This window comes from Amphichorda felina (genome assembly GCF_050947745.1).
Source record: "Amphichorda felina strain 45539 chromosome Unknown scaffold_7, whole genome shotgun sequence".
Classification (NCBI taxonomy): Eukaryota; Fungi; Ascomycota; class Sordariomycetes; order Hypocreales; family Bionectriaceae; genus Amphichorda; species Amphichorda felina.
This window is the reverse complement of record NW_028145043.1, coordinates 944,403-965,567: the sequence shown is the minus strand read 5'-3', so window position 1 is coordinate 965,567 and position 21,165 is coordinate 944,403. Positions and strand designations below refer to the sequence as shown.

Here is a 21,165-nt window from a genome sequence, read left to right as displayed (position 1 = left end):
AAAAGACACCAAAGCAACCCCCCAGCATGAGAAATGACCCGTACAGATGTGTGTATGTATCGTTCCTGATACTAATCCCCGATCTCTTCCAGCAGCATGGTTAGGTACAACAACAGGACAACTTACAGGCAGAGCGTCCGTCCGACCATCGTCACCATGGGGGGCCCTCTTCAACCCCGGTCATGATCAGCAATGCGCCAGCCCACCGCGCCGATCCCATATACAGATGCAGTAGACACTATTCCTAGACGGTATTTAGGCTCAGAGATAAGAAACCTCTTCCGCCACGTCTATAGCGGACAGCAGCAAAAGGGGAATTTGACAGTCAGTGTGGCCTTATCTGGCCAGGGCTGTGCTAATGGGGGAATCTAGGAAATGATCCAACCACCACAAGAAGTGTTATTCAGAGGTCTAGATGTCGTCACGTCATGGATCCCATATCCAGGTAGCCCGAAGCGAGAACCATCGAGGAGGCGTCGGCAATTGGCAACTCGCCACCGGATGGGCATTGATAGTAGTGGCAGCCAGAGCCATCAAAAACGGCATTACCTGAGGGGTTCCCAATTCCGCACACTGATTCGCAACGATGTTCCTGCGTCATATAATAGAAGCATTGAAGTGAAACTTCTGCCTTAGGAGATGCTGATGGTGGGGGACCGTGCCAAGACTCAGGAGAACATTGAGCTGTGCTTCGTGCCTCTAATAGTAGCATCATCCTACATAGGCTTGTACCTGCACCCACGTAAATACGATCATACGCCTGAAAATACTTTCGATGACAAATGTCATTTTACAGAGAAGGCACGGAGTACGGATGTGTATTAATCGTACTCCGTATCCGTACTTGGAATGATAAGAAACCCCCACGAGGAAATCAAGCTTACTCGAACCCCAGTCTTCCAAGTGCGGCGCGTGGGGAGCACCCGGCAATTGATGCGTCCCTGATATGGGGCATGATTGCTACCATTTATGTAAGTTGTCCCCCGATTAGGCCTTGTCAGTCCGGGAGGCCTTGTCAGTCCGGGGGGGTCGACTTGTGAGCTAATACTATGTACGTGGCAAGTCTACGGGGCCAAAAATCTACTTCTTTTGCCTCAGGCTCCGTGATCAACCACCTTGGGCCTCTGTGGAGTCACGGCGGGCCTCATGGGCATGCCAAGATGACGTCGTAATTTCTCGAACTTCTCACAATCGTCAGCAGAAGCCTCAGCTCGGTTGGGAGACCCTTCCCAAGCCGTTTGTTCGGTAAACCGGGGCAATGAGGGAAACAACCCGCTGACAGGCCGAGGTCGCACTTGGTGCCCGACCTTGTCAAGCACTCTCCTCCGGTTGGAAAAGTCTTTTCCCCAACAGAGCGTAAAGCCCAGCTTGCCATTATACAATGTTTCACTCCGTACTCTATACAGAGCGTACAATCGCTGGTTCCACCGCGAGGTGAGGATGCCATCTACTTCGTTGAGCCGCCGCCAATACACAGGTCCCTCCTCTAGAGCATCATAGCCAGCCTTCTCAGCCATTCCCCCGGCCGGCCCAGATTGAACAAACCCACGTACAAACACCAAAGGCTGGCTCCGAAATCCTGCAACCAGCCTCCCCGTACACGACAAGCACGCATACCTACCGTATGTATCTTCCCATCAAACATCCCCTCCCACAGCGCCCAAACAAACAACCCAAAAAGAAATGCCACCATCCCCCACAGTACGACAGTTGCAAAGCAGTTTGCAGAGAGCCCAGGATCTCTCCCCGCGGTGTCCGCCAAGTCCACGTGGCGCCGTCTAGATGGCATGTTTCGAAACGGCCGCTACTCACGGGTAGCCGCAACCTTGACCTTCAAAGGGGGACACTAGCAAACCTTCGAGATGACGAGGCGGTGGAGTGAAAGCCTAGCCCTCGAATGTTGCACTGCCGCCGTCTCGAGGCACCCACCGCCTCTCTTTACTTCGTGTCAGTTCGTGTCATGCAACGTCATGACGAAACTGGGCCCGGGGTTCGTGGAACGTAGACCATCAGCTAATCTGCCAAGGCTGCACAGTCGATCAAATATAGATGAAGTCACAGTGATGGGAAGGGGACTAGACTGCTTCAGAGGGTATCAAGTTTCTTTTCTTCCATTTGCTTCCTTCTAGCTTATAGGATCTGACGATATTGGAAGACCATTGCCTCCAAGGGACCATTATCATCCTCCACCAACCCGTAAATCTTCCCAAGGGGCAACATGATGCAGTCAAGACGTGGTATGGTACCACAGTACAGTTCATGATACAACAGTTGCATCCGCTCCCCAGGGCCGGGAGCCCTTTTGGCCCCCTTTCCCTCCCCCCCCCCCCCCGCAGTGTAACATCCCAGGCGTTGTATCCCGACTGGGAACGTGCTCCTAGCCGCCTGTCGCAACAGTAATGCAACTCCGTTGAACCATGAAGACCACCCAATAGTTTCTAATAATGTTTTCCGTGCTCTCTCCGGATTGCCTCTAGTTCTAACGCCGCTAATTCTATGTACATCCCATACCAGCTTTTGTGGGGATAAGAAATGAGAAAGTTCCATCGTCAGCTGTGTCGGAGGCAAAAACGCCATGCCGTTGAGGCTGTCTTGTAAAACGAATGAAAAAGGAGTGACTGATAGTCGGGTATCATCAAAAGTACACCAAATTTGGTGAAGCGAAATCAAGAAGAAAAAAATCAAATGTCGCTGATGCTGAAGTTGTCGTGGGTATTTCGTCGTCTGGTAAAGTGTATGGTGAACAAGCCAAGTCGAACTTGCGTTGCAAGTCTACTTGAGCAGGCGAACCTTCTCTGCCAGGTTTTTCCAAAACTTTGTGCCGTGCTTCTCCTCGCTTTGCGAACGAACCATGGTTTCGGCACGATGCATGGGGCCAACAATGTCCTCGTCCCCTCGCGCAGGAAACTTGCCCTCCGCATCGAGCATGCGTGGCACAGCGCTAGGTAAGCCGTCCTCGATGCGCTGCCACTGCGTCTCAGCAAAGAATTCGTCCTGGACAGGTCGGCCCATGATGAAAGTGCTGGCGCTAGCGGCTCGGTCTCGTCCACGTCCTCTGCTGCGGTTCCGAGGCGCCGCAATGTAGCCTTGGCCGTTGGTGTTGCTGGGGATGGCGCCTTCGTAAATGGTCTTCCATCGTAACTCAGTCTCGGCCCACTTCTTCTCCGTCAGGTCGTAGATCTTGCTGGTCTGTCCATAATTCTCGCCTGTGCGCACGAGGTGTTTCGTATAATTCACTCTTGCAGCTTCCCAGTCGTGGCGAAACTTAGTGACCGTCTCCGCGTCCACCTGATCTAGTTCGTAAGGCTGGGGTGTGATGGTGAAGTTGGCATGCCCAAGTCTGTCGGACCATTCATCATGCTCTTGCAAAATAGCAGGCAGCGGTAGTGGCAGTTCCATTGCGTTGGCTACATGGCGAAGCGAGGTGGCCGACGGTCTTCTGCTCAGAGAAGGCCGAGAGTAATTGACCGGTGCAGCGGGTGTCTGCTGGAACTCGGTCACGGCAGATGACGGTGCGATTGTCGGAGATTGAAGAGGCGACGATATCGGCGGCCGAGGGAAGAGCTCGGTCATCAAAGGTGGTAGCAACGGGGTTATCGCTTTCGCACGGTCCCGGGCGAGCGTTGCCCGTCTATCCTCATCCATGCCATCATGGACTTCACGGAGAGAGTCCAGGCTAGCGATGCTGTTGTAGCAGGAAGTCGAGGGAGTAGACAAGATTGGGAGCTCCTGTAAAAGATCGGGGTGGCGGCTTGGAGAGGACATGGATGATGACCGGCTGGAAGGACCTCTGGATAGCACATTCTCAAAGCTAACCTCTGTCGTTGGTGATGACATGAGGTTAGTCGCGCGACTTTGCTTCCAGCGGTGCATGGTGTTCAGGCGTGAGCCAAGTCGTGCCGACAGTCCCATCAATGATGACTCAGAGCTGTCCTGCTTTTTGGAGCGGCGCGCAGCTGAAAAGTCCTCGTCACTCAGGCATCCCGAATCATAGTCGTAGTCGTAGTCGGGGATAAAATCCCCAGAAAATCGTTGTTCGGTGTCTTGGCGGTGTTCACAGGGCTCGTCGCCTGGCAGATGGTCAGCAAAGAACGAATAGCAGCAACACGTTGAGGACTTACATAGACAGCTGTAAAGGTCATGATAGTCCGGAATGACAGTCATATCCTCCTCCCGGTCGAAAGGCTCCTCCTCTACATCAGGCAGCAGTCGTTTGCTCGTCTTGTTGGAAAGCTGCTGTGTAGGAGACGATGGGCAATCGTGAAACTGCATATAGGCCAGGTCGAGAGAAGAGGAGGAGCTTGAGCCGCGAAAATGGCCCCTGGTGGAAAAGGTCGGTGTGACAGGGGAGATGATATCGGACATTGAAGAGTTGGTCGTATGGGAAGTATATGGTAGGTCGTCTTCTAAGCTCGCGTGTTGATCCTCGATCCTCTTGCGCTCTTCCACGAGCTGCGGCAGCAGGAGGGGTTTCAGTTGAGGCGACATGATGACCGACTGAAGCCGAGTTGAGCTGCCACGATGACACAACAAGGCACAGAAGGTCTATCGAGAGGTGGAGATGATGTTGCGGAGGAGAGAAGAGAAAGGCGGAGGAGAGGATAGAAGTTGAATGATGTGCGCCAGTGCGCCGGGAGCTAGGTGCTAAGGCTGGCGCGGATGCTTGGCTTAATGGCTGCACGGCCTGCGCCTTGGAAAAAAAGAGGGCGAGAAAACTTGGAGTGAAGGCCCATGCGGAGCCCAGCCCACCAAAAAAAACCGGGCGGATGGCAAACGACCAGGGTTCCTGGTCTAACCGGTCTACTGTTTGGTGTCCACTTTCCAGTTGTTTGGTCTGCGTCAGTCACTTTTGGCAGTTGGCACTGCGGAACAGATCCCCGAGAGCAAACAAGGATCACGGCGACCAGGGAGACGAAGACCAACGGTGTCAACGGTGCGACGACCAAGCGTGTTCGCGTTGTCGCAGCTGTCGTACTCGTAGGTGAGTTTCTGGATTTTGCTCGTGAGAAACAGTGGGATGATCAGTGTCTCGGGGTGAACGCGGGGAAGGGCGCAGTCTCCCCAGAGCAATGATCTTATAACCAGCGACGAGCGATACTAGTTGCTCTGCTGGTTGACCTCGGCGACCTGTCCACGTGTTGGGTTGGGCGCAACTGGGCGTGGTCTCTGGTGTGTTGTTGTCGAAGTCGTCAGCGCCAATCAGCTGTCTTTCGGGCGTCTAAGACGGGTGACGACGAATGCGCAAAGGCGGTTACTGCTGGGTGATTGACGTGGACGCAGTACAGGAGACCTGCCGATGATCACGAGCCCAAGTGACTGAGTGGGATGTGAGGTTATTCTGAGGTGGATGTGGAGGCTGCGAACATCGGCGGTCACTGTCCTCGTCCGTCCACGGAACTGGGCCGCCTGGAAGGTTCCTTCGCCTTCGTCAGCCACACGATGGCATCCTTTTGGTGCAAACCAGAGTATGCTTGAGTCGCCGAGAGAGCGGTTTCTTCCTTTTTGCCTGTCGCCTGAGTCAAGGCGGACCACGACTCAATACACGATCCAGAGATGGAACAATCCATCAGGACATCGTGTTTGGCACGTACAGAGAGGTGACTCCCGCCTCACATCACCACCCGAACAGGCGTTACATATAAGTGACAACCTGGAAGCTCCTTCCTGAATCTCATCTTCCCTCTCTCTCTCTCTCGTCGGGAGTGTTCCCGCCAGATCGTTGCTCTTGCCTCTCAGGGAGTTGGGACAGACTTTGAACGCCAATCGACCAACCTGGCCCCACCCACACCTTGCGCCACGCGCTGCGCTACTACGAAAAGGGCTTAGTGTATTTTGTCTTCTTCCTGAGTGGCTGGGAGTATCAATTGGTGACTTGCCCTGCCCTTTACCGTCTGGCGCCAGCCACCCGCGAGGCTTAACGTCGACCTCCAGACTCCCGATTCTCCTTGTGCGCCTCAGATTAGTAAGTAGCCCTTGGTTGACGACTCACCCTGCCCAAGAAGCCCCGATCAGCCTCACTCCAATTGAAGATTACTACCGCTGCCTCACATATCCAATGTGTCTGCTCTGCAATCGTGTTTGCCAAGTCAATGACGAGTCCTGGTCCCCGGACAGCTGATGGGAATGCAAATAATATGCTGACTGCCACAGTCAGACTGTGACATGGATGACCCGTGCTCACAGTCGAGGAGCCCGAAGCCATTGTCCCCCAGAACTTTTCCACTTTACTTCTTTTCCAATTTCGAGGGCGGCATGCCGTCACGTACGTCGGCACCGACGTCACTTGAAAAGTCCAATCGAGACGCGCCAGGGGCCTCTAACATGGCCTCACCACTGGATTCAGCAGCAGCGTCAGCTCGTTTGGATGGCCCGCAAAGTCACAGTTTGCATCTTCCCGCTCCCACCCACGAACTAAGCAGAGGTGGGAAGCTCTTCTCTCAAACGGAAATCCTAAGCTTGCTTCTCAGCCAATCGGAACAAGATGCTCTTCACGAGACTTACTCCATCCCTTCCGCAAAAACGGCCACAGCCAAACGCGATTGTCAGGGGTCCTAGACCAGAATGCATGTCTTTCAGGACTGTCAGCATTGGCAACAATGGAACCTTTTTAGTGTTGTCCCCAGAAGCCTGTCAGAGCGCCCTGTTCGCCCCTGAAAACTGCTGCGCTAAGTTCGTCAACGGCATCATCGTGGTTTTGAATGGAATAGTGGTGTCGCGGTCTCCTGGACGTGTGCCTCGATACTGTCGATCCTTCATTGGCGTATTTTGACACTAAACCGGGGGCCGGGGCCAACTTCGATCGGACCCGATGGTGACGATTCATAACGAACGATACGTACACGAATATGGTGGGACTATTAACCGGAGAAACATACGACCGGGCCTCCATCGAGATGAACATCCGAAATGTGCCGTATTATTTCCGTCATTTCGGACAGCCACCAGTGCACTACCCCTATGCGCCCGCCTTTTAACACGATGTCAGAATACTCGTACTTGTGCTATTGTTTGCTAACTGTTTCTCTAGAAAGTCTCATTTGACTTCATCATGGTCACAAAGGAATGTTTGGCCTCGGCTAAAATCAGCAACAGATTATTATTCCCATTGTATTTCCCGACTAAAGAACTTCACGTGGTTTGAAGGCAACAAGGTTCACACCGTCTCAAGCTGCCAACATCTCTCCTCCACATTACCGATCCTATCCAGACCACACAGTTGGTTCAGAACTTCACTAGCGGCATTCAGTCTCCGCCTGTCAAGGCATCCATCGGCTGTTCACGGCGTCAACCTCGCGAGGTTTTCCACGAGGTTTTCAGCAGGCCGACAGTCGGCCAACCTCAGCCTTTCAACAAGCCAGCGACTCCACCACATTGTTGTCGGTTGGCCATGGGCGCTTCCTCCTGTGAGCTTGGGAAGTGGGAACATTCTAGGCGACAGAAACATATTCAACATCCACAATTCCGCCAGTGGCCATACCTACTCGTACATGAAATTGATCCTCCGACTCTTCGAGACCGAGACTGTGCTTCCGCAGGTGTCTCTAAATATTGCCGACGTGGACAAGCTGGCCAGGCCGGCCAGGCCAGACTTGGCGTTGCTCAAACTGAATCAGCTGCAGTCCCGAGGTTGGAATTCGTCGGTTCCTGCATTCGTGCGAGTTGTGGTCATCCAGGTCCGGAGAAACCTACGTCTCTCTCCACCTCACTGGGCCTTTGCCCTATACTCGTATTTGGCGCCTACACAGCGTACACGTAGAATGTCTGTCGATCGATCTCGAGTCACAGGCAACCTAGCCACGTCGTTTCATGATGCCTCATTATTAACGGCAGGGCGATTGCAACGCGGCACGTGAAACTTCCACTGCCGACGCAATTGGATTTGTCAGGCGTCATCAATGGACCTGGAAGGCTGGAGATGTAACAACCCCTGGAGCCGAAAGGAAAATCTCGATTTTCGTCCGAGCAAGTCCGAAGTGTCCGGATCGGCAAGGGGAAATTTTCTGTAATACCTCAGCAACCTCGCTGCCTCCCGGTTCCAGGCGCCTCGCCATTTTTCGCCCGTGGGCTAGGTGGTCCAAATGGTCCACAGGGCAGTGGGCGAAGCATGGATCGCCAGGGACAAGGGACCAAGCTTCCGACCAACGTGGCGACCCGACCGGCCCGCCCGTTGGTGCCTTGGTGCTGATTGTGCTGTGCTGTGCAGCCTGTGCTGGGCTGGGCTCAGCTGCAGCCTGCAGGTCTGCAGGGAAATCGACAATCCGCACCTGTGCGAAGACCACAGCTGTCACTGCCAGGTACGCGAGGCTAAATGCCTCACCAGGTTGCTCTTCGGGTCTTTTTTCGCTTCTCCGCCTGAACTGCCAACTCACCGGTTTAGACTGCCAGTACGAAGTATTATTCTGGCTCTTTGCGAGCCCTCCGATGGTAGCCATAGTACGTACTCCGTGCCTGCAATCGCGCGAGTTATTTGTCAGCCCGTCGAAGGGCATCCTGGACACCTCGGAGGCTCGGACAACCAGGCCAGAGTCCCCATTTGGAACCACATCGCATGAGTCCGTAAATAGGTACTCGAGGTCATTCAGCCATCTGCCTGTCGATGGGCCTCTGGTCAGCCCACGACAGCATGGGGCCTCCTAGCAAGAGCTGCTTCAAGGCTCGCAGCCGTCTGCAGCGACGGCCCACGCTGGCGTGCTGACTTCCAGAACCGGATGTGGTGTTTCTTATTACTGTTTCACACGATGCTGGTCGCAGGTCGAAGGACCTAGAACCGTATGTCGAGGTCATCACATGAGCGCCCAGAGCGGGACGGCTAAGTATAGATGCGATATAGGTAAGGTAAGTTACGTGGGCGGCGCTGGTTCGGCAGAGGTGGGAACCTGTTTCGTCTCAAATCACCACGTCTCGTTCAACGAGGTAAGAAAAAAGAGAAACAAATATCTTCACCGCTTGAGACAGTGAGATAAAAGGCAACGCTGATTTCAGTTGAGCCAAGACCATCCCGTCGGCGCTCAGCGGGGTCTTTGCCGTTGCAGGACCGTTTGACGTGGCAGTCTCTGCGATTTCGGCGGTGAGCGGAACAGACGACATAGCTGTTTCCTACTCGTTTTCGGCTTCGAAAATAATCAGGATCTTATTGTTATGGCCCTGTTTCTCTAAGAGATGCAATGGGATGCGTTTTTACGGGTAGAAGAGCCCCCCATTTGTTCGGTGGCCACTACCTTCGTGGTATCGCAGAAAGAAAAACATCTATGTTTGTGGAAACTACACAGCCGAAATGAATATAGGAAGATATTAGAATTAACCTTGACTAACTATTCCGTACGGATACGGCGGTTTAGAAAGCGCATAGAAAGGTAATACCTTGGTGTGTCTATTTACTACCGCGTCGTGACATAGGGTAATCTACTGGTTGTGGCCCATGGTGATGCCCGCTTCACCATGTCGGATTGCTCTAGATGTGTGTCAAACACTTCACTCTTGTTCGTTCTTATATTCGGCGACTAGTATTGAGGTAACCCAGTCATTTTCGCTCCCTGCACGATCTTCGACAACGCTGGTCGGGTGCTCCCTAAGCAACCCGCTCGCAAGGCACGCTGGCCTCATCTTCTGAAGATATATACTGACCTCGTTACGATTCCAAAGCAGTCTACTACTTCGCTCCTTTATTGCCAGGTGATGAAAACCCTCATAATAACATGTCTTGAAAAAATTCGACCACGGGTCCTTGCCCAACCGACTAGCTTGGGTAAATACCTACTCATACGTAGATATAGATGATCTCCAAGCTCGACATCATAAGCTTTTTGTCTGCATGTTTTTATGTATAGGGTATCTGTATTCGCACATAGGCTGGGTGACAATCAAGGTGCTTCATCTATAATTGGTGCTGCACGCGGATGGCCAGGGGGGTAACCCCCCGCCACAGGGCTGTACAATAATAGGTAGTCCGTCGGCTGAGGAGGTAAGGCACATCCTGAATCTAGAGGCGACAAAATGCCCCTCGGCTCCCTCGGTTCTCATTTGAGCATCGTTGGAGACTCAGGCCAGAACCTAACCAAACCCGACTGAGTTTAGACACGGAGCATCCTCCGGGGACCAGCAGCTCATCATGTCGAGCTTAGAGCTAGGCTGCGAGAATCTCAACACCACCGAATGCATCCTTCGTGCGGCAACAAGCATCCTGGACCAGATCAAGCAGAGCGACAGCGAGTATAATTGGGATGGATTGACGTTTGCCTCCACCGTGGTCATCGGCGTGGTCGCCCTCTTCTTCGCCGGACTCACCATCGGTCAGGGGCTCATTGCTGCAGGACCGGGCAGGCCTAAGTGCAGCAAGTATGCCCTCGGTCCATGGGCCCAGCTGTCGCGCCGCCTGATCGACTGGTCGGAGCTGCGATACCAGTCCGTCGCCTACACCCCGGTGATCAGAATCGCGCGTCTGCTGAGAGTTGCCTGGCCCGACCAGGAGGGGTGGGATGATGAGCTGGATGAGGCTACCTTGAGGCTGCTTAGCAGTTACAACTGGGCGACGAGAACCTCAAAACTGACGTATAAGCCGAAGAATCTCGATGACTACTTCCCAGCCACATGGCTGTCGCTCCTGACCCGCGCTGGATTGGATCACCCTGGTTTGTGGGACTTGAAACCTGCCCGCGGAGATTACATACCTTCAGATCTAGCTGTAGCTCCCGCTTACGCATCGACCCGAGACATTATTACTATCTTCGCTCTTGTGTCGTTCCCTCACAGGCTCCAGATCCTCCAGTCAGAGGATTCGAAGGTGACGTCGGTGCGCGGCAAGGACCTTGACCTCGACTTCCGCCAGCATGCGCTGCTAGGAACGTACGGTGTGTTTCAGACCTTCGGGACACCAGAGCGACACGAAAGGTGGTATGGGAAAGGCGCAGAGTTCCTATTAAACAAAGTGGACCCCTTGGCGCTTCGAGTGCTGCTTCATGCGAATGGATATATTCCCCAATCAAGAATCATGGGGAACGCACTCCCCGTCGGCCTAGACCATACCATGTACTCGCTCGAAGGGATCCAACATACGGAGCGGCAGAGGGACAGGGAGAGATCACGACTACAGGTACTATGCAAGCAGTGCAAGTGTTGCCGGGATGATGATCAGAACCAATGCTGTGGTGGTCCCCATCGCCATCGGCCTAACTGGTGTATGCTGGGGGGTCTCATGAACGACATTGGTATACTAGGAACGCTCAATGTGGACGACGCCGGCTTGGACCTGTTAGCAGCCGAGGCACCTCATGCAATTCCTATCCTCTTCCCGAAGAAGTCTATGGGGATTGGGGAAAAGGTGCGATCCCTACTACTGCTAAGCCGCCTCTGGTCTTTGGGTGGTCCCCCACCGTTGGCGGGCCGCCGGCCGAAGAACACGCCGTGGACGGGCGAGGAGGACATGCTGCTCAGCCCATACGAACCGAAAGACCCGAGCCGGGAGCGGAGATCGTTCTATGCTGACAAAATCCCCTTCAATATGTGCCGGCAGCACGCCGCAGGAATAGGCTGGTCGGCCTCTCCGACCGACTTGGACATCGACAAACTGCCTAGGGGCGTCAACAAAGTCAGAGCAGAGGTCGCGAGATTGGATGGATGGCTGGAGAAGAATGTTCAAGAGCACGTCTTGCGTTGTAGATGGCTCTCGCTCAGCTGCGCCTCTGCTGCCTTGGCGGAACTTGGCCAGTCTCCCGACCATGGTTTTACTGAACATTTCCCATGGAACATAGATGTTGACTCAACAGATGACACCACACTGCCGATCAAGTTTCCCTCCTCAGAAATAGGATCGAATATCAATGGAATGATCAAAAGGATCTCGAGATTCCGCTCCTGGAACGAGCAGAATCCCCATGATCGCAACGTGCTGAAGCTCATCTTTGGCCTCTATAAAGACAGCTCGGTGCCGCCAAAGGTGACACTGTCCGACGTCACTGGAGAGCTGTACAAGTTTCTGGATCTCTGGCAGGTTGATGACACCGGCGACACCTTCGTGTATTCGACGAACATGGTGCAACATCCGCTGGATGACCTGCTCATCTACCGTGCGGTGCTGATCTCGGTGCTTTTTAATGTTGCTGCAGACAACAGCGAGATTGTGGAAAATGAGGTGCACCAGAAGATCATACCGATACTGTAAGCTCACACTAGCCTGCTTAGGTAAAAGTAGTTCGAGACTAGGGGACTTGCGACGCTGGAGAGAGAGAGAGGGAGTGGTTGCAAACTAAAGAGCGTCGTTCGGATCTTGAAGATGAGGCGTTGACGATTTATGGTGACCCTGATCCAAGATGCGCCGCACAGAGATGACGTCAAGCGTTAACCCAGGCAGGCGCGACCAACCCACCTTCCTGCAAGCCGGACAAGAAGTTGACTTTTCCGGAAGGGTAGAGTTTTCGATGGCGAAGGGGCCGCCGATTACGACTGCCAGCTGCAGGAATGGAAGTCGACAGCGTCGTGCTTACCCGGACGCGTGGCTGAGCTGCACATCTGCGATGCTTGTCTGCGCTGCTTTCCTCTCCTCGCAGTCAATTGAGCCTCCCCCCCAACCCTGCTACGATGGTGCTCATTTTTCTCCTTCTGCTTGATATATGCAAAGAAGCTCAAGCTTTTTCTGTGATTGCGGCCAGGCGCTTCAGCTCCAAGAGCTTGTCTACGCCAAGAGGCCTGCATTGAAGCTTGCCTTGAATGGCTGACCGTGAGGTGTTGCCTACTATGTCGGCCAAGGCCGGACAGGGCGACCACCACGATCTATCCTCGCAGCCTTCCATTAGCTGGGAGGTGACCCAAGGAAGTAAGTCCGATCTCGCCGAGAAGTATGAAGAGCCGCCGCCGACCGCCAGCCATGCCCTCGCCGACGAGGCCACCCGAGCAGAGTCGGAGTACAAGGGTGCCAGCCAGGTTGAACATGGCAATGTCGAGGTTAAGAATCTGGGATGGAACCATGAAAATGTGCCTCGTCACCTTGTCGGAGGGCTCGAGAATGAGGAACTGTGGACCATGGTGCGCCGATTTAACAAGCAAGTCCTGCATGTCAAAAGCATCGATAAACCACCCCTCGCAAATCTCGACTTCGAAATAGCCGACCACGAGGAGTTTTCCCCAGAAAAGCTGCGTGCGCAACTGGAGCGTCTGTATATGGTGGTTCTTGTTAGTCTCTTTTCAGTCTGGGTGCATGTGGTGCGCCTGCGCTCGTGGAGGGAGTGGCAACGAACGTCTGCTTTTATGGCGGCCTACTCAGTTGCCTGGCTTCTTGATCTACTTATGCCTGCCATCATTGCCTTTCTGATAATACTGGTATTATTACCCCCGGCACGCCACAAATGTTTTCCACCGGCGCCTCTATCACTCATCCATTACAAGACTGGCGGGATCAGGAAACCGCCAGCCGGCGTCCTTGCATCTGACGATTCTGTCACCGGCGCCCCCGAAAAGCACAAGGGAGAAGCGGTGGAGCAAGAAGCGCACAGCTTCGTCACGAGCATCGCTACAGTATGCTCTGGTGTAAGTAATTTTCTGTCTTGTTGATTTTGCGCGCTAACTAGGTGCAAGATTGTTATTAGCACTGCAGCAGGGAGGCATCCTGTGAGCGACCCGTACGAGGATAATTCGGCGCCGGACCCGGCCGAGGTCACGGCAAACGTGGCACATGCCCGGGACAAGACCGGCGGCGGTGACCCAACCGTGGAGCATGATATGACCAAGGAGCCCGTGTCGCGGGCCGTGTGGAACCAAGCCCGGCCGGTCATGCACGCCTTGGCTGACTTTGTCGACACATGGGAGCGATTTGGCAATGCTCTCAGCCCGACGCTTCCATTCCCGCTTCTTCCCCCGCGGTTGAGAATCGCTGGTTGCCTTTTTCCTCTTCTTGTTGGATCATATATGACCACGTCGTATGTGATGTTGAAGAGTTTGGGCTTCGTCATCGGGTTCGCCCTTTTCGGGAACCCCATTATTACACGCGGGGTAGCCTTCCTGGATCAGAACTTCCCTGGATGGAACACATATATAGAGCTACGGCATAACATTCTGAGGGGGATACCGACGAACGTCCAGCTGGTCATTACGCTTCTCCGAATCGGCGAGAAGAACAGGGCACCGCTCCCTCCTCCTCCCCTTTCCGACATTCCTCCTTCGATGAAGCCTCACGCTACGGCTGGTCAGGGTCTTGATCATTTGGGTGAGCAGTTGACCGAATAGACTTCGGCCGAATTATACTAACACTGCCGGCAGATGCCACAGAAGAAGAGATAGAGGATGCGGTGCAGCCGGATCCTGAGGATATGACCAAGGAGGACAGCCAGAGAAAGCCAAAGAAGACGAAGCGTATAATGAACCTTCTCAAGGGTGCAGCCAAAAGCGGGATCCAAACGGCTATAGCTGCCGACAAGGCTAGGGCCACGATAGGGGCCAAGCACGCCAAAAATCGCCTAGATGTCGTCAAAGGGGACGCCTCGTGGCCTTCGAGAGGACCAGTCACTTTCCCCGCACGGTTCAAAGGGAAGAAGGGACATGTATACATACTGACGACAGCTACGATGCCAGCTGTGGGTTGGACCTCGAGCCTCGAGGATATGCATCCGGCATGGACAGTGACGATCGGGGGCATATCGGATCTGAAAAAGGTGGGCGGGCTGGGTTGGAAGAGCAAGATTGTTGTAGGATGGGCGTTGGGAAGCGAGATCAAGGACGGGCTGGTGATCAAGACGAAGCAGGGCGACGAGCTTCATCTCACGGCGATCGCCACGAGGGACGACTTGTTCAACCGGCTGATTGCCATGGGCAGCCAGATGTGGATGATCTGGTGATGAGGGAGAGGCGCGAAGGGATCAGTGATGGCTTTTGCTTTTGAGGTTTGTATGGTAGGTCTGGTGGGTGGTCGTCTTCGTTTTGTAATAGTAGGCTGCAAGTGTCTCTCAACAGGGGCGGGGCGCTGGGGTTGGGGATTTGATATTATAGCATGGGGACTTTGGCAATATATCGAAAGTCTCGGACTGAAGCTGGCCCGGCGTAAACCGATGGCATTTCCGAGGTGATGCTGATTTGGGACAAGATACTAAGCAACACGGGAGATACGGTGGCGCCACAAGCTGACAAACGGGGTAGGTGGCGGCCACGATGGGAGTGCGGGGGAGCAAAGTCGATGAACTTGGCGAATGGACCATAATGGTAATGGCAAATGATACCGATGTTGGATTAGTATTATGATGCAGTTTGGCTGGATAGACTGGCTTGTATAAGAAGCCAGCACCTGGTCGTGATAGGCCCTCGCTGCCGCAACTCCTCCCTCTCATCTCACCTCTCATCGCATCCCAGTTCTCAACCCACTCCACCCACTTGTCCCTCTCTCATACACCACTCCTCCGATATCACCACCAGAGCCATGGATTTCACCCCCGAGCCCTACGACACCGTCACGGCCTCATCGTGGGTCGTGTGCCGCACCTGCGGGACTCAGTTCCCCACCGACGACCGGTCCGTCGTCAAGACATGCCACATCTGCGACGACCCTCGCCAGTACGTCCCTCGCACCGGCCAGTCCTTCACGACCCTCGCCGACCTGCGCCTCACCCACCGCAACGAATTCACCACCTACCCCCGCGACCCCCGCCTCACCTTTATCGAGACCACCCCGCGCCTCGCCATCGGCCAGCGCGCCATCCTCATCAAGACGCCCCAGGGAAACATCCTCTGGGACTGCCTCACCCTGCTCGACGACGACACCATCGCCCACATTGACACTCTAGGCGGCCTCGCCGCCATCGTCATCAGCCACCCCCACTACTACACCACCCACGTCCACTGGGCCCGCGCCTTCGCCTGCCCCGTCTACCTCGCATCCGAGGACCAGCCCTGGACGACCATGCCCTCGGCGCACACGCACGCCCTCACCCAGACCGACACGGAGGTCGTCCCTGGTTCGGGTGCCCGCGCCGTCAAGCTGGGAGGACACTTCCCCGGGTCGCTGGTATTGCTCTTCGGGGAGAGGCTGCTCGTGGCGGACACGCTGGTGACGACGCCGTCCGGGCTGGGGGACTGGACCGTGGACGGGACGGGGGCGGCGCGCGAGAGACCGGCGGGGATGAACTCGTACGCCTTCATGTGGAGCATCCCCAACATGATCCCGCTCGGGGCGGGAGAGCTGGCGCGCATGTGGGACGTGCTGCGGCGGTACGAGTTCCGGGCGACGCATGGCGCCTTCGGGGGCATGGACGTGGAGGACCCGGGGGTCAAGGGGCGGGTGCTGGAGAGCATGCAGATCCAGGCTAGGTTTATGGGCTACGGGACGCATGGGCTGATGAGCGAGAGGGTGTGAGCCGGCAGCCCTGGTGGGTAGGTAGGGTATGTAGGTATATTTGAGCGTACTAACTGATTAGCTGTTGTTTGCTATGCTATTGCTGCCTTTTGATAATAATAATATATGCCGGAAACTTTTTATATGCCAATCTTGTCTCATGCCTCCTAGGCCTAGGGGGGTATCGATTCAGTTTCAATGTCTTCTGGTTGGGGGGGTATTATAAGGTGGAAAAAAGTCAAGCCCTCATTTTTTTGCAACTCCATGCTCGCAGTGCGTCCGTCTCGTTCGTTCATTCATCCGAAGACCAAAAGCACAATACAAAGAAAATAGGTGAAAAAAAAGTCAAGAAGCCTGGCTAGCCGCTAAAGTCGACAAAGAGAAATGACAAGAGGGACAGATATTATGTGAGCTATTGCATCACTTGTCCTCCTTGGGCGGCTCCTCGTCGTCGTTGTGTAAACAGCGGTTGAGCATCTCCCAGCCCTCCTCGGGGAGGAAGTCGACGACCGAGTTGTTGAGCGTGTCGATGATGAAGCGGTTGGCTATTATTTCCCGTCAGTTACAACCCATCTCTCGTGTGACTATATTTGGACTTTTTTTTGAAGAAAAAAAAGAGAGAAGAAGAAGACTCACGCATGTAGGTGACGCCCTCGTCGCCGGCCTCGATGGCAACGTCGATGCGGGCCGAGTGGTAGCAGCCGTAGCGGCCCTGCAGCTCAAGCATGCACCGCCACAGGTCGCGCGTGCGATCCGGCGTCAGGCGCTCGCAGCTGCGCTCGGAGTCGCAGGCGCTGGACTGGCGGCGGCTGAAGTCGAGGGGGGCCGCGTGGTCGTGTGAATGGTCGTGGTCGTTGTCGTGGTCATTGCTGGAGCTGCAGACCGAGACGACCGACGACCGGCGGCGGTGCAGCTGGAGGTGGTGGAACATGGCTTGGTATGTTTAATTTACTCCGAGGGATGACGGGGTCTGATGTGGTAGCAAGGTGCGGTGGGATTGACGAGGTGCTGGTGCCGCTGAGACGTTCTTTTATTGATGCTGCGCTGGGCTTTGGCTTGCTCGCTGGGCGTCGATGCGCTGGCCGGTTGTCTCGCAGGTGGGCGCAGGGAGAGCAATGTGTCGCGGTATGGATAGAGGGGAATAGAGGGGGGGGCGACCCGGATTGATTCGACTCTATCCGTACTGCTTTCAGGCACTTGGGGGCTGCTTGATGCCGAAACAAGACAACAACTCAGTTATTAAGCCCCCCCAGGGGGCAGGGCGCGTCACCAGGGTACGCAATCGACTTATAATGATAGCTTCCCACTGGGACAGCCCATGAGCCCATGAGCCCATGACATGTGGGCTGAGGCCCGTCCAGGGCCCATCGGTGTTCACGGTGTGACGGTGCCTGTAGGTCGGCGAATCGGTGCCCAACCGGAAGAGGCGGCGCATGGTCCATTGACCCCCATTACGCCAGAGCGAAAAGCTTAATACAGCATGCGTATAATGCGTATACTACTGGGCAGTTGCCAGGAGTTACCAGGGCAGGGCCGCGAGGGAGCACTGCCAAAAGGAGCTCGAGGAGGGTGCACCGCTCCGGGTGACTTTGGGTGCGAGGATGGTGCGAGGTGGGTGGTGGGCAGGACATCTCGCAAGGTCGGGACTCAAAGGGCGGAGCGGCAGGCAATTGGCTGGGAGGGAGGGTGTCTACGGGTGCCAGGTGATTGCCCGCGAGGCCATGATGTGTCCGGTACGTTCAGATGGCGTCTGGACTAAGCTCGACTAAGCTCGACTCAAGCCTGACTTGGCTGGTCGGCAGTTGACGGGTGACGCCTTGACGCAGCGTGATGTCGCCCTGCTGCAATGGTGATCACTGATCGCCCTGGCAGCAGCCCGACCATCGGACCACCTAGAAATTGAAGTTGCTCCTAGTACGCACTACTACTACTACTACTAATACCACTACTGCTGCACCACCCAAGACAGACGAGGCCGATATAGATTCGGCATCGGTCCCGCGTGGCGCTACCCGTGTTTCGTACCGTGGCACAAAATACGTCAGGGTTGCCTGTGACCGCCCAGCACTGAATCAACCAACCGTTGGGGCAAGCGACCGGATTATCTGCTAATGGGAAGGTGTCGGATCATTTCTCGTTGATGACGCTGGCATCTGGAGCTTATCGGTGAGAGATCAGCGGGGGCATAATGAATCCTGTTTGCACTGTCAGATGCCTGGATGCATGAGACTGAGACATGCGTTGGCAGGCTGGCCGGGGTGGCGCAGATCCCATCATGTCAGAGCCGAGACTCGCATGTACGAGCATTCCTGTGCTTGCTGCTGCTGCACTTGCGGATAAGGTTTCGAGCAGTCCAACGGCCGCAGATGATTTCTGATGCCGGTCACGATGGCACATATAGGATGGGGCCATGCCTCGTACGATGTATTACGAATAGCTAGCTGCATATTGACTGCCGTCGGCACCGTCGACACAACTCGGGAGTCGGGAGTCGGGGCCCTCGGAACCTTCGGCATGGATACATGCAGTGGGCCTGCGGGGGAGCCGGAGATGCGCGCCGTGATGGGGCCGGTGATTGGCGGCGATGCTCCAATTGCAGCTCCGGTCCTCCCCGGTCCTCTCCGCCGCTCCGGTGAGGCCTCTCCATTCTTGTCTGTCCTGCTCCGTGCTATCCGCCAAGTGTCGCATGGCAGCCGTTGTCAGGTCCCCAACTCTTCCGACGTAGCGTGGCAGGCGTGGCTGATACTTGTAAGCTGGCGCCCATGTGGTACTGGTAGTCAAAAACGCCGGCATCAGGTGCCAGTACGTACTTACTAGAGCCCAACGACGACGTGGTCTGCCCAGACATTCCAATATCATCACGACAGCTCAGCTAGTTGAATGATGGCCTGCTCTGTTGCGATGAGGTGTCGTAGATTTCCCCTGGCTGGGGGTTCTGATCGGTATGGCGACGCCTCGGAAAGTATCACCTTGACGCCTCCAGGCCCACGTCCTCTACCTATCCATCGCCCGACAACATCTGGAGTCGCCGGAAGATGGCAGCTCACCGTGCGAAAGACGGTCATACTCCGAGTGAGGGGCCTAGAAGTCATCAACGCCGAGTCTATTCGTGACAATGGGCCATGACCACCAGAGGCTTCGCAGCCCACAAACTCAATGGCCCTCCTCACCATGGAGCTCGCCATGCAGTCACTCCTCCGTGTCCATCTCACAGTCTCGCCCATTGAAGCATCATTACTGGCATCCTTAATTCCCCTTGTGCGTCAACCACCACGACCCTTAGGAGCCCGCACCATCATCGCCACCATGGTATCTATCGTTCCCATCCGCCGATACGCCATCCTCACCCTCACCGCTGCCGCCCTCACTGTGCTGATGCTTCTGTCGCACGAGGCACGCCGGAGAATGGCCATGGCGTGGTTCGACCGCTATCTCGAGAAACACATGGGCCACGGCGAGCCCCGTCCTCCCCCGGCGCAGGCCGCCGAGAAGCCCCGGCCGCCCTTCTTCCGGCCCAAGCCCGAGTGGACGCCTCCGCCCGTGCGCGACCCGTTCCCCTCCCTCGCGACGTCGACACCGCCGCCCATCCCGCCCTGGAACGTCCCCAAGAAGGACCTCCACCGGACGTACGGCCTCGACTACAAGCCGCCGCTCCTCATCGGCTTCAGCCGCAACTGGCCCATGCTCCTCCAGGCCGTCGTGTCCTACATCACCGCCGGCTGGCCCCCGGACCAGATCCACGTCGTCGAGAACACGGGCGTCCACGGCGCCAACCTCGACGGCCTCCTGACCCTGCAGAACCCCTACTACCTCAACCACTCCCAGCTGGCCGTCCTGGGCGTCCGCGTCGAGCGCACCCCCGTGCTCCTGTCCTTTGCCCAGCTGCAGAACTTCTACATGCACCTGGCGCAGGACCGCGGCTGGGCCCACTACTTCTGGTCGCACATGGACGTGCTGGTGCTGTCCTACGAGGCGGGCAACGAGCTCACCCCGCCGGCCACGGACCCGGGCTACAAGACGCTGTACGAGCTGTGCCTGGCGCAGATGAGCGCGGCGGCGCGGTCGGGCGAGCGCTGGGCGGCGCGCTTCTTCGCGTACGACCACCTGACGCTGGTGAACCGCGCCGCCTACGAGGACGTGGGCGGCTGGGACGCGCTGATCCCCTACTACATGACCGACTGCGACATGCACGGCCGGCTGGCCATGAGGGGGTGGACGCTGCGGGACGCGCGCGCGGGCATCGTCAGCGACGTCGGGTCCGCCATGGGGGACCTCCGGGCCCTGTACCGGGATCCCGGGGTGGATGTGCGGTACGTGGATCCGAACCCGCCGGTGCCGGCCGGGCAGCGGCAGCGGCAGCGGCAGCAGCAGCAGCAGCAGAGACACGGGGAGGATAATCACGCGGGGGAGGGTGGTGGCGAGGATAAAGGTAACAAGAAGCGGGCGGCGGCGGCGGCGGCGGCGGCAGCGGAGGAGGAGGCCGCGCCGGAGCTGGCGTACTGGCGCAGGCTCGAGTCGATCGCGGGCGAGATGATGCGGCACAAGCTGACGGGCGAGCGCAACACGTGGCAGGCGGGCCAGCGCGGAGGGCAGGGCGAGCCGTACCACTACGAGGCGCGCGGCATCGCCGAGGCCATCGACGTGCTGACCGAGGCCGGGCGCGAGGTGTACCGGCGCAAATGGGGCCACCAGAACTGCGACCTGCTGGGCGAGACGGACCTGAGGATAGGGGACCAGTGGATGGTGGAGAAGGACTGGGAGTGAGAGGGTTTGATAAGAGGGTAGTATTCCTGCGGGTTAATAATAGCTAGCTAGCTAGTCAAGCAGATCATTCACCGCGTCGAGGCGTCGAATTC

General features: G+C 56.1%; 6 protein-coding genes across 6 annotated transcripts; 4 read left to right on the top strand and 2 right to left on the bottom strand.

Annotated features, from left to right (window-relative positions):
* Positions 1-2,772: 2,772 nt before the first annotated feature.
* Positions 2,773-4,365, bottom strand: ACO1O0_007097 (uncharacterized protein; the record flags this gene model as incomplete). The annotated part of the gene is made up of 2 exons (XM_083196472.1): positions 2,773-4,070; positions 4,122-4,365. 2 exons carry the CDS (start codon positions 4,363-4,365, stop codon positions 2,773-2,775), a joined length of 1,542 nt encoding a protein of 513 aa, XP_083047680.1.
* Positions 4,366-10,108: 5,743 nt separating this feature from the next.
* Positions 10,109-12,157, top strand: ACO1O0_007096 (uncharacterized protein; the record flags this gene model as incomplete). Its single annotated transcript, XM_083196471.1, has 1 exon — positions 10,109-12,157. The coding sequence occupies one exon, from the start codon at positions 10,109-10,111 to the stop codon at positions 12,155-12,157; it is 2,049 nt and encodes a 682-aa protein (XP_083047679.1).
* A 572-nt stretch (positions 12,158-12,729) lies between these two features.
* On the top strand, positions 12,730-14,822 carry ACO1O0_007095 (DUF3292 domain-containing protein; the record flags this gene model as incomplete). The annotated part of the gene is made up of 4 exons (XM_083196470.1): positions 12,730-12,808; positions 12,839-13,506; positions 13,567-14,194; positions 14,248-14,822. 4 exons carry the CDS (start codon positions 12,730-12,732, stop codon positions 14,820-14,822), a joined length of 1,950 nt encoding a protein of 649 aa, XP_083047678.1.
* Positions 14,823-15,397: 575 nt separating this feature from the next.
* ACO1O0_007094 (beta-lactamase-like protein) lies at positions 15,398-16,330 on the top strand (the record flags this gene model as incomplete). The annotated part of the gene is made up of 1 exon (XM_083196469.1): positions 15,398-16,330. One exon carries the CDS (start codon positions 15,398-15,400, stop codon positions 16,328-16,330), a length of 933 nt encoding a protein of 310 aa, XP_083047677.1.
* Positions 16,331-16,729: 399 nt separating this feature from the next.
* On the bottom strand, positions 16,730-17,240 carry ACO1O0_007093 (uncharacterized protein; the record flags this gene model as incomplete). The annotated part of the gene is made up of 2 exons (XM_083196468.1): positions 16,730-16,854; positions 16,946-17,240. 2 exons carry the CDS (start codon positions 17,238-17,240, stop codon positions 16,730-16,732), a joined length of 420 nt encoding a protein of 139 aa, XP_083047676.1.
* Positions 17,241-19,480: 2,240 nt separating this feature from the next.
* Positions 19,481-21,073, top strand: ACO1O0_007092 (uncharacterized protein; the record flags this gene model as incomplete). Its single annotated transcript, XM_083196467.1, has 2 exons — positions 19,481-19,508; positions 19,593-21,073. The coding sequence occupies 2 exons, from the start codon at positions 19,481-19,483 to the stop codon at positions 21,071-21,073; spliced, it is 1,509 nt and encodes a 502-aa protein (XP_083047675.1).
* Positions 21,074-21,165: the final 92 nt, after the last annotated feature.